Here is a 12,045-nt window from a genome sequence, read left to right on the forward strand (position 1 = left end):
ACGTGTCTTCGACAAGTCCGCGCGAATACTATATTTTTAGAGAAAATTCTTAAGAAACAAATGCAATACCGTCGTTGCGATTTTTGACTATCGCAACGAATTTGGAATAAATCGCAATGCGAACTTCGACTATCGCAACGAACTTGGAATAAATCGCAACGCGAACTTGGACTATCGCAACGAATTTGGAATAAATCGCAACGAATTTGGAATAAATCGCAACGCGAACTTCGACTATCACAACGAACTTGGAATAAATCGCAACGCGAACTTGGACTATCGCAATGCGAATATGTAAATCGCAATGCGATAGTCGAAGTTTGCGTTGCGAATCTGGAAACTGATTTGCGATACCGAAGATCGCGTTGCGAATTATCGATCGCATTGTGATTTAGTTGGTCATTAAGGCAAATCCAAAAAAAGTTGGTTAAAATCGTATATTATAAGGCATTTTTGGTCACTGAGGTTATTTTCTCTAAATTAAATTACTTTCATTTTTTTAAGAATGGGTAACTGTAACGGTGTTCCATCTGCCGGTAACCAATCCCGACCGGACACCAACAACAGCAAGGATCCCCACCATGGCATCAGTGTCATACCTGTTGATGCATCGGCTCCAAGACCACCAAAACCTCCAACCCAGCACCTGTCGTCCCCCGCCGCCCCCAGCCACCACATCGCTACCTCCACTGCTCCACAGATGAGTCGTGTGCTCGGTCGTCCCATGGAGGATGTCCAGTCAACTTACGACTTCGGCCGTGAGCTCGGTCGTGGGCAGTTCGGTGTTACCTACTTGGTGACTCACAAAGAAACCAAGCAACAATTCGCTTGTAAATCTATCACTACCCGTAAGCTTATCAACCATGATGATATCGAAGACGTCCTCCGCGAAGTCCAGATCATGTACCACCTCACCGACCACAGGTTTCCCCACCAAACAAAACTATGATATCATACATCTAATTATGTTATGGATAGAGGAGATTTTAAGTAAATGGGTTTTTCAGGAATATTGTGGAGCTGCACGGTACTTACGAGGATCGGCACTTCGTGAATCTAATAATGGAGCTTTGTGCTGGAGGGGAGTTGTTTGACTGGATTATAGCAAAGGGTCATTATTCAGAGAGGGAGGCGGCTAAATTGTGCCGGTATATCGTGACAGTGGTGCATAACTGTCATTCCATGGTGGTTATGCATAGGGACTTGAAGCCTGAGAATTTCTTGTTCTTGAGCAAGGACGAGGATTCTCCATTGAAGGCTACAGATTTCGGTTTCTCAGTACTTTTTAAGCCAGGTAAGATTTCGTGATTTCTCTGATTTGAGCTAGATTGATTTTGTTGTGATGAACTGATGATCAGTTATGAAAATGTGATCATAAGATTTATATATGAATATTGATAATCGTCGTTTTGTTTTTCAAAATAATTTCGGCTTCTTAATTAAATAGAAAAGAAAATGTAGTAAAGAGAAGCAGAGTCGATCTATAGAGACTATGTTTTTTGTGATTTAGTAAAACTATTTCTTGATATTAGGAAAAAAATAAAATTTCAGTTGAAAATATTTAATAAAATAAAATAGATAATAATAAATAAAAGAGGAAAATAATAAAATAATAAATAATAGCAGTAAAATAAAAAGGGATTTTAAAAGTTGTTTTTAAAATAAAATATAAGAATTAAATAAAAGAAATAATTAAATAAATAACTGAAAGAGATTAAAATAAAGAGAAACTTATAGTGAAAGTAACCTCAGACTTCAACTTTTCCTCAAATTTCTCGAATCATCGAAACATATTTTTACTTCAAGATTCACATCGGCTTACAAGGATAATTCTTCACTGCTAACTCGGACTGTGTTGTTTCAACAATAACTTATTACGATCTCAGTTTCCTCTTAGCAAACAATTTTACTAAGTGTGTTCTCGGGAAGTTGAATATGTTTCAATAAGCAAATTCTTCTTCAAACGTTAACCATTTCAACATCCGGAACAATGTCGAAATCGTTTTGATTTGAAAAGTAAGCTCAAAAAACAGAGAGAAAAATCTGAAGTGATTTAAGTACCTTACAATTCTCACGTTTGGATTTGAGTTTTCGCTTTAGTCTTCGTAAACTTGGATTTTACGCAACTATCAGCAACTCAGAGCGCATATTTGGAGGTGGAATTATCTGAGCAAGAAGTGTGGCAAGTAATCTCTTCTTCGGATAGTGCAAAAGCTCCTGGCCCAGATGGTTTTACCATGGGTTTCTATAAGAAATATTGGGAAAATCTAAAGGAGCAGATCATGGAGTTTTTATCTGATTTCTATCAAGGTAAGATGTGGGATCATGGAGTTAATCATGCGTTTATTACCTTGATTCCTAAGAAAGGTATTCCCGAGAGCATTGAAGATTATAGACCCATTAGTCTTGTGGGCAGTTTGTATAAAATCCTCTCAAAAGTTCTCTTAAAAAGACTTATATCTTGTGTCAAGGATATTATTAGTCCGTCTCAGTTCGCTTTTATTCCGGGTAGGCAATTGTTGGACTGTGCATTTTTAGCCAATGAAGGAATTTATTATTGGAGGAAGCAGGACTTAAAGGGGTTGTTCTTAAAGTGGATTCCAGTAGAGCATACGATACAGTAGAATGGCAGATTCTTCAAAGGCTAATGAAGGAGATGGGTTTTGGAGAGAGGTGGTGTTCTTGGATCTCACAATGTATCTCCACAGCTTCTATTTCGGTTCTAGTGAATAGGTCTCCTACTAAGGAGTTTTCTATTGCTAAAGGCTTGAGGCAAGGTTATAGCCTTTCTCCTCTTCTGTTCAATTTGGTCGGGGAATTACTTCATAGGATGTTGACTAAAGCAGTGGATTCGGGTCTTTTTCAAGGTTTCTCTTTTGGTAAAAATCAAAATCCCTTCTCTTTGTCCCATCTTCAGTTTGCAGATGACTTAATTATATTTTGTCGAGCATCAATTTCGCAGATTAAGAATGTTAAAAGAATTTTGAGGATTTTCAGCGTAATGACGGGGCTCCATTTAAATTTAGCCAAAAGTAAACTTTACGTAATTAATGTGGAGAGTGATATCCTTGAAGATTGGGCTACGGATATTGGTTGTTCTATTGGTTCATTTCCCACAGAATACTTAGGCCTTCCTTTAGGGGCGAGAACGAATTCGGAGAAGTTGTGGGATCCAGTTATTGCCAACTTCAATAAGAAATTGGCTAGTTGGAAAGTTACTTCTTTAACTATGGTTGGTATATTGGTGTTAATAAAGTCGGTATTATCATCCTTACCTATTTTTTCCCTATCTATTTTTAAGATGCCTTCTACTATTTGTCAGAGGCTAAATTCATTGATGTCGGATTTTTATGGGGGAGTAGGGGTGACAAGAAGAGAATGCACTGGGTGCTTTGGGATTATATATGTAGGCCGTTGAGTGGAGGAGGCTTGGGAATGGCAGATTTGAAGGTTACAAATTGAGCGTTGTTGGGTAAGTGGGTTTAGAAGTTTGCCAATGATAAGAATTTAATGTGGAAAAAACTCTTATGCAGTAAACACAATGTGAGCTGTCAATCCATGGATATCAATAAAGTTTTCTCTCATAAAGACTCTTGGATTTGGAGAGGAATTGTGAATAATTATTTAAAGGATGATGTCATTGGAGGTTGCCTTAGATCTCATGCTAAGCTTCAAATAGGTAACGGTAAATCTTTTTCCTTTTAGAGTGATACGTGGAATGGGGATTTTCCTTTAAAACTTATGTTTCCTAGAATGAATGCCATTTCTTCAAATAAATTGGGTAAGGTAGCTGATTTTGGGAGTTTTGATTCGTCTGGATGGGTTTGGAATATTAAGACCATGAGGAACCTTTGTGATTGGGAGGTTGAGCAGTTGGTTGAGTTATTGGACAGCCTAAAAACATTAAACTGATGGAGCCTTTGGAGGATTGTTTGTTGTGGGATGGTTCGGACGATGGGCAGTTTTCTGTTAAAGCGTGTAGGAAAGCTCTTTCTGTTTCTCTTGATGACTCGGTTCAGTGGAAAAAAGTTGTTTGGCGGGGTTTAGTTCCTCCTCGAGTGGAGACTTTCCTTTGGCAATTATCACATCAAAAAGTAGCTGTGAGAGTGGAGTTGTTGAGAATGGGGGTTGATTTAGGGGAGAATATTCTCTGCCCGTTATGTAATCAATGGGCTGAATCAGTTCAGCATCTATTTATTTCTTGTCTTGATTCTTGGGAACTGTGGACTAAAACTATAGGGTACTGGGGTATTCGACTTGCTCTTCCGCAAGACCCTCCTAAAATGCTCAGTTCATGGGCTTATTTGAGGCCAAATTCTGCTATATGGAAGTTTATTCCAAGGGCAATTTTTTGTTCCATTTGGAAGTTAAGAAACGAGATCATCTTCGACAAAGGAAAGTTGGACATAATCTCTTTATTTTTCACTGTTCGATTCAGATTAGCTAAGTGGTTTGTAGCTAAGTATCCCCTATTTTCAACTCAAGTTGATTTCTTAATTGGTGACCCCTCTGTGGCTGACAACCTTTCAGACTCTAAGGTTCTGGACAGTATTGTGTACTGCTGGATTCCTCCTCCACTGGACTTCTTTAAGATGAATGTGGACGGGGCGGTGAGTAGTGTGGGGATGGTGGCTGGTATTGGGGGAATTCTTAGGGACTGAAATCGGGTGACACTGACTTCATTTTCAGTAAATGTAGATCCTAATACTCCCATCCTAGTAGAAATGAAGGCTATCAAGAAAGGCATTGACATCTTTGTTTCATCTGTATGGGTTTCGAATGGTAGGCTCATTATTGAAAGTGATTCAAAGATAGCAGTGGAATGGATTAAAGATCAAATTTCAGTCCCTATTTACCTGTCAAATTTTGTGAAGGAGATTGTGTCTATTGTTTCTTTAAATCAGATCATTATCAGGTGGATTCTTAGGTGTTGTAATTATGAGGCGGACAAGCTAGCTAAGGAGAGAATTGGCTGATTGTACTGCTTTTAGTTGGTTTGTATGTCTTTGAGGGGAAGTCCTGCAGGAGTGTTTCAAGTCTTATGTATATTTGTAGGAGTGTTTTTAAATTTTATGTAATTGATTTATCATTAATAAAATGATGTACTTTTTTCCTCCTTCCACTAGTGGGTTATTGCCTTAGGGCAGTGGACTACTTAGAGGGAGGTTTTTAATGAGGCATCCTATTCCTATAAAAAAAAAAGAGAGAAAAAGAAGATTTAATTCTCATGTAAGAGATATGTTTCTAGGCTTACCTTGAGAGTGTATTTATAACCTTCAAATTCCTAAAAACAAACTAAAACATCTTAAATTCTAATTAAAACACTTAAAACTATTTAAACTAAAATATCTAAAACAAAAATAATATTTAAAATAATATTCTAAATCTTAATTAAAATACTAAAACCTATTTAAACTAAAATACCTAAAACAAATCTAAAATATAAAAATAATATCCTAAACTTAATTAAAATACTAGAACATATTTAAACTAAAATACCTAAAACAAAGATAAATATATTATTTAAAATATTATCCTAAAACTTGAGTTTAATCCAAATCCGAATTCCAGAAACGTGCGGCCAATCCATTCGTGCTTCTAGAAGGTGTTGATGTCATCGCCTCGTCGGATGTTTCATGTCCGAATTCATGCCCACTAATCCAGCTTTGATTCTGAAATAAAAAAAATAAAATTTTGTCTTTTTTGTGCAATTTTCAAAATCTGACGTGCTACACAGAAAATGAATCAAAACGAATAATTAAACCATAAAAAATAATGATGAGGAATATTTTAATGTTTGCTTCTCATGGTACACTGGATGCATGACGAAGCTTTTTTTCTGACAATAGATGTGTTGGGAATGAAAATATCATCTCAGTTCTGTTACAAAAATATTTTGGTAATTGCCTAATTGGAACATTACTATTGTAGCTACAGTCGTCGTAGGTTACTGAATGAAAAATCTTCATAGCTTCCTTTGTTATTGAAGATCTTTGCTATTCTTGGATGTTTTAGAACTAAATACTTACTATGTAAAGTTAGTTTTAACATTTCGTCTTTTATCTGCAATTTGTCTAACTGAATAATGTAGGCAAAGAAAGCTACTTTTTCTCCCCAAATTTACTTCTGAAGACTTACTGATGACGGATAGCAACTAGAAATATCTTTACTGATGCATGCAGGAGATGTTTTTAAGGATCTTGTTGGAAGTGCTTATTATGTGGCTCCCGAAGTACTGCGCCGCCGCTATGGACATAAAGCTGATATTTGGAGTGATGGGGTGATTCTTTACATTCTCCTCAGTGGGGTCCCAGCATTCTACGGAGGTACTACTATTGTCTCTTGTGATGATAAGAGGATCCTCACAATAATGTTGTACAGCCATATCCTTTTCTAAGAATTGGAAGTTTCTGAAGTTTTAAATTTCAATGTTTTCTAGTTAAGCACATGTGGAATAAGAACAATAGCACTGCTCAGTGCTGGATGAGTGTTAGGGTCTCTCATATATGCTTTCGGTTTTGTATGCAGAAACTGAACAGAATATCTTTGATTCTATTCTTCGGGGAAATATTGATTTCTCATCAGATCCATGGCCCTCTGTTTCCAGCAGTGCCAAAGATCTCGTGAGGAAGATGCTACGAGATGACCCTAAAGATCGGATTTCAGCAGTTGAAGTCTTGAGTAAGTCCTTTTCGTCATTCTATTCCCCTTATTAGAAAGGATTTATGAACTAGCTAGGGTTTTGCGAGTTGATGGCAGTTGTGTTCTATTGTGAAGGATAAGGAAGTTAATAGCCTTGGATATGAAACTATCAAGTTGGCTATCCAATTCAAAATTTGATTTTTCCTTTGCTTCACATTTTGCTTCAAGTTTCTTGGCAATTTCTGTGACAAAAGAAATAGAGCTTCACTTACCAATGCCTGCAGATCATCCATGGATGCGTGAAGATGGTGATGCATCTGATAAGCCTCTTGATGTTGCTGTTTTATCTAGAATGAAGCAATTCAGGGCAATGAACAAACTCAAAAAAGTTGCTTTGAAGGTGAATTGCTTTCTCTGTTACATTATCAAATATAAATATTTAAGCTACATTTTCATGAAACATGGAAAGAAGATAATATAATGGGGAATTAGCAATGAGGTGTTTTGGCCTAATGTTTCAAAGCTAAGTGTGCCATAGACTTCTAGTTTATTTATAGCCATTGGTCAGTGGCAGCAATGTGGCAACAAGTCATCATCCTTGTCAATTATTCTTTCTTTCCTTTCAGGTAATTGCAGAAAATTTATCTGAAGAGGAAATCATAGGTTTGAAGGAGATGTTCAAATCAATGGACATTGATCATAGCGGAACAATCACCTTTGAGGAGTTGAAAGATGGACTTCCTAAACTCGGTACTAAGCTTTCTGAGCATGAAGTGAGGCAGTTAATGGAAGCGGTAATACCTTGTCCTTTATACATCCTGCCAAGCAATTGATGTTCTTTGAAATAATTTACAAAAACACGACTTTTAATGATGAATGAATGAATGTCTGGATTGACAACTGTGCTTTCCTTTTAGAACGTTTATCATTACTGATTAGTATAAGTATAATCAGCTTTATCCAAATTCAAGTTCCATGTTTCTATTCTTTGGTTGAAAGGACTCTAGGAGCCTCTAGAACCAAGGAACAATGTAGAGATTAATAAGTTTTATAAGGACAATAAATGCTGAGTCTGGCCATTGTGCAACTTGTCATCCCATTATAATGCTAAACAGATTAATGATGATAAGACAAGAACCACAGTTGTTAGAGATCTTTAAGTACTCCCTCAAGGTAACCTAAAGTCGTAGTCTAACTTCTGCCCTGCTCACCATGCTACTGGGACTGTTAATTTTTTCAGGGAATCGTAGTGGAACCCTAGGTAACTCATTTGTTTATTTGCAACAAACCCTATGTAACTCAAAACCAAGTATTAAGGGAAGATTAATATACCCTTTACATGACTTGCTTAATAGCATCTCGTTATAACAGTTGCTCTATATTTTTGGGATTCTGTTTTGAAACCAATATTTGGATGATGTTAACATTCATTCAACTGGAGTATTAAGGAAGGATTAATATACTCTTTACATGAGTAGCTTAACGTCATTTTCTGTTTTGCAACCCACCATCTCAGGATCTGGTCATAGTATGTTCTATGATTTAGCTATTTCTTGATTAACATGCATTCAACTGGAATATTAATGACAAACAAGAACCTTTTAAAAAATTATAAAGAAAATAAAGGTATATGAATACTGCTTTTTGAAGAGATACATGCAATATTTAAAATGCGTGCAAATCTCAGTATGTAAATCATTCTCTCTAACGTAGCTGTATTATTATTATATAACCTGTTTGTTACTTCCCCAGGCTGATGTTGATGGAAATAGAACAATTGATTACATTGAGTTTATAACAGCTACCATGCACATGAATAGAATGGAAAGAGAAGAACACTTGTACACTGCTTTCCAATACTTTGACAAAGACAATAGCGGGTAATCTGCCTTACCGTCTTGTTTTTTATGCTACTATTTTGTGGTAATTTTCATTCTTGAATCGTATTTTGTATTGTAATGACTGAACTTCTTTCTTTACTACTCAATTTAGTTACATTACAATGGAAGAGCTAGAGCAGGCCCTTAAGAAGTATAATATGGGTGATGAGAAAGCAGTAAAAGAGATCATTGCTGAAGTTGATACAGACAGGTATGCTTCTTCTTCTAGAGGCTTGTATCTATCCTTATCTCGTTTCAATTGCTCTTCAAAAATAATTTAACTTCAGCAAATAGTGAACCCATATTAATGAAGATGTTGCAATTGTGGTATTGAATTGCAATTCTAGTTACTTAGATAACCAAAACCTCTTGTTTTTCCTTTCTTCATGTTGATGTACCATGTTCTTCCCGCAGGATGGAAGAATTAACTATGATGAGTTTGTTGCGATGATGAGAAAAGGCAACCCAGAGTTGGCCAATAACCGACGACGCAAGTAAAGCCTGAATGCAGCCTGCATATCCGCTGGCTCAAATTCAACTCTATAATGGTTAATGTATATTTTTTGTTTTACTATGACAGCAATCAAGTGTAAACTCAGTTTCACCATCTGAAATCGAGAAACAACCCTTGTTTTAAGAAATTATTAGTCGTTTGTTTATTTGTGCTCCGAGAAATGAATAGATTGCCATCAAACTGCAGGGTACTGAACTTGCGCATTTGAAGGTGACAGGCCTTTTGTATAAATGGGCTTTGGTCGGTTAATTATTCGACCAGTAGAAAGAATCAAAGATTACTTGCAGCATTGAAGGCTTACTTTGCAGCATTGAAGGCGGTTGGGGGTTTATTTCATAAGGATTTGGCTAAAATGTTGTAAAAAATTGGCACCGTTATAATCAAATTATCTTAAAAGCAACAACATTTTGATAAAAACGTGCAATCAATCCACAATCACAAAGTAAAGTCAATCATTCTGAATAAACATTCCTGCACAAGTTGAAAAAAAATTCCAACCCATTGTACCCTAACCAACATGTATCTGATATGATATTGTCACATAGCATATGGATCCATAGCACGAACAAGATTTTGAAGAAAAATAGAGAGAAGATGCCATATTCATCAACATTATGAACCTATTGAGTATGAAAATGAGGGATTAAAACAGGGTTCTAAATGATACATGATATGTAATAAAGAACACGCTCATTGAAGACAGGCACCAAATGTATGTCAGAAACCTAGCAAAAACACATCTTGGCCAGTAAATCTAATCCTTCTTCTTTTCCTTTAATGGTCCCCTCGGAATCTTACTTAGAACCTTTGCATCAAACACTGCATACTGCTTCTTGATCTCATGCATTGCTTTCTCAGCAAATGGATCCACCTTGTCCTCGTATTTCTCATACAGCACAGGTACAGTGTGAAGTAGTACGAAGACTGTTTTGCAAGACCATTAAAACAAAATCAGGAAACCAAAATGTTTTAGGAAAAACCAAAAGATATCATCTCAATGGAACTCCAATACCTATGTAGAATAGTGTCAAGAAGTTGCACCAACTTCCCACAATAGACAAGACCCACAAGCCCGCGATCACCTAAACGATAACAATCGAATGAACATCCTCGTATGAATAAAATGATCAGGAAATGATAAACCATGTAACATTGTATCCCTATCTTAATTGCATATGATCAACCAAAAAAAAATAACTTTTTGGTGCAAGTAAACTACATACAGATAGGAACTTCTTGAGATCTCTTCCTGATGCAATATCCCGCAGGACAGCAAAAGCCCGGTTAATCTCAAACCTAAGTGCTTGTGCAAACTCTATAACCGGGTCCTTTGGAATTTGAACTTCATGGATATGTGGTGGAGACCTATCCGAAACAATGTAACATAAGCGCAAGTAAAAAGAAAACCGAGCCCAAAGTTAACCCAAAAAGTAGAAAAAATAATTTAGGCTGCCTACTTGCTGATGAAGGTAGTAGCATTTGACCACAAGAAGAGTAGCGCAAGGGCAAGTATCAACAAGTGACACACTAGAGTGAGAAGGTAGTATTCGAGCAATTCAAACAAAACCCATATCACAGTTGCCACACCAAGAGCTCCTGCTGATATCTTTTGTTCCTCCATAGGAAAATGTCAGCCGCTGTTACACATACATCCGGTTCACAACGTCAGTATGCATCAATCATCATCAACAAATTACGCTAAAATGGTAATAATTGCTGATAATACTGACTTAACAATACCACATTATTATCATAGGTAAAGGTTATTGATTATGAATACTACTACGTTCTCAAACTTTTAAGAAAACAAGATAATCTCAGAAAATGCCACTAATTTTTATCTGAAGATCTAGAACTAATTGCATCAGTTCAGTTGAAGATCTAGAAATGCCCTAATTTTATTTTCAAGCTAAAACAAATAATTAACAGATCAAAACATAATCAAGCTCAAACAACATCGATTAATTAAAATTGAAAGCTCAGGAATTAAAAAAAAACTGAACAGTGAAGCATTTCCCAACAGAACCTGCATCAATAATGCTAATTCATCAACAATGGCACCGGTGTCTGTATTTCCCTTAACAGACATAGTCCAGGCTTTTTACTAGAGACTGGTGTTAACAGAAAAGCCTGATACTAAAGAGAAACAATTCTAACTTTGTAAGCAAGAGTCATACTTCATAGCACAGCCTTAACAATTTTTTGTAAAAAAAAAAAAATTGAAAATAAAGAAACGGGATTTTGTTAGATACGTTTGCCTCCACCGAGAACGTGGTGAACGGGCTTTTCTCGTCCAAAGAGACGGAAGACCTTGGCCTTGATCAACGATTCTGATGGCTTGTCATCATCGGAATCTGAAGACGAATCGTGGCCGTGGATCTTCTCTGCTATCTTCTCCATCAACGATTCCTCGTGCTTCTTCTCTTCGTGGTCGGCATTTTTGAAGATCCAAAGAAAAAGAAAAGACCCGAGAGAAATGAAGAATCGGAGCGTTCTTTCTTATGCGGCTAAACAAAGAGCTTACGCGCTAGATTTAAGCAGGAGTACTAAATGGAAGGTTTTGATCTGGACCGTCGATAGGTTCGAGAAAAAATATAAATGAACGGGAATTACGTTTTAACAGGCTCGAGGACCTTGGCGATTTGATGTGGACGGTGAATGACACAACCAAACCATTATTAAGCCGACACGTGGAATTGATATGTAATAAAATGTAGAGCTTTGCAAAAACTAAAATAAAATTACTTTTACAATGAGAGGCCTTAACAGTAACAGTAACAGTAACAGTAACAGTAATAGCAAAAGAGATATATTCGTTTATATACAAGTATAGACCGTAAAATGTTACATGGTCTTAAAATTTAAGAAGATAAAATAACCTCAGTGATAAAAAATATTTTATAATATATGATTTTAATCAATTTTTTTTAGATTTGTCAAAATGACCAACTAAATCGCAATGCAATCGATAATTCACAACGCGATCTCCGGTATCGCAAATCAGTTTCC

The 12,045-nt window shown here is 36.4% G+C and overlaps 2 protein-coding genes across 2 annotated transcripts; one reads left to right on the forward strand and one right to left on the reverse strand.

Moving 5' to 3' along the window:
• Positions 1 to 505: 505 nt before the first annotated feature.
• LOC120193709 (calcium-dependent protein kinase 1-like) lies at positions 506 to 9,231 on the forward strand. The gene is made up of 9 exons (XM_039196144.1): positions 506 to 924; positions 1,008 to 1,294; positions 6,183 to 6,326; positions 6,529 to 6,681; positions 6,927 to 7,042; positions 7,269 to 7,436; positions 8,395 to 8,522; positions 8,635 to 8,733; positions 8,936 to 9,231. The coding sequence occupies exons 1-9, from the start codon at positions 506 to 508 to the stop codon at positions 9,018 to 9,020; spliced, it is 1,599 nt and encodes a 532-aa protein (XP_039052075.1). The 3' UTR covers positions 9,021 to 9,231.
• A 380-nt stretch (positions 9,232 to 9,611) lies between these two features.
• On the reverse strand, positions 9,612 to 11,525 carry LOC120193711 (reticulon-like protein B3). The gene is given in 6 exon segments (XM_039196146.1): positions 9,612 to 9,960; positions 10,049 to 10,118; positions 10,260 to 10,401; positions 10,494 to 10,653; positions 10,656 to 10,673; positions 11,289 to 11,525. Coding segments are annotated over 6 exon segments (708 nt in total). The 5' UTR covers positions 11,437 to 11,525; the 3' UTR covers positions 9,612 to 9,790.
• Positions 11,526 to 12,045: the final 520 nt, after the last annotated feature.

The sequence above is a fragment of the Hibiscus syriacus genome, unplaced genomic scaffold, assembly GCF_006381635.1.
Source record: "Hibiscus syriacus cultivar Baekdansim isolate YM2019G1 unplaced genomic scaffold, ASM638163v2 tig00116996_pilon, whole genome shotgun sequence".
NCBI classification, from domain to species: Eukaryota; Viridiplantae; Streptophyta; class Magnoliopsida; order Malvales; family Malvaceae; genus Hibiscus; species Hibiscus syriacus.

Bases quoted from the DNA above. Each gene is read 5' to 3' on its own strand.
- LOC120193709 (XM_039196144.1), top strand. From the start codon at position 506: ATGGGTAACTGTAACGGTGTTCCATCTGCCGGTAACCAATCCCGACCG. The intron at 925-1,007 runs GTTTCCCCACCA...TGGGTTTTTCAG, and splicing joins TACCACCTCACCGACCACAG to GAATATTGTGGAGCTGCACG. The intron at 7,043-7,268 runs GTGAATTGCTTT...CTTTCCTTTCAG, and splicing joins TCAAAAAAGTTGCTTTGAAG to GTAATTGCAGAAAATTTATC.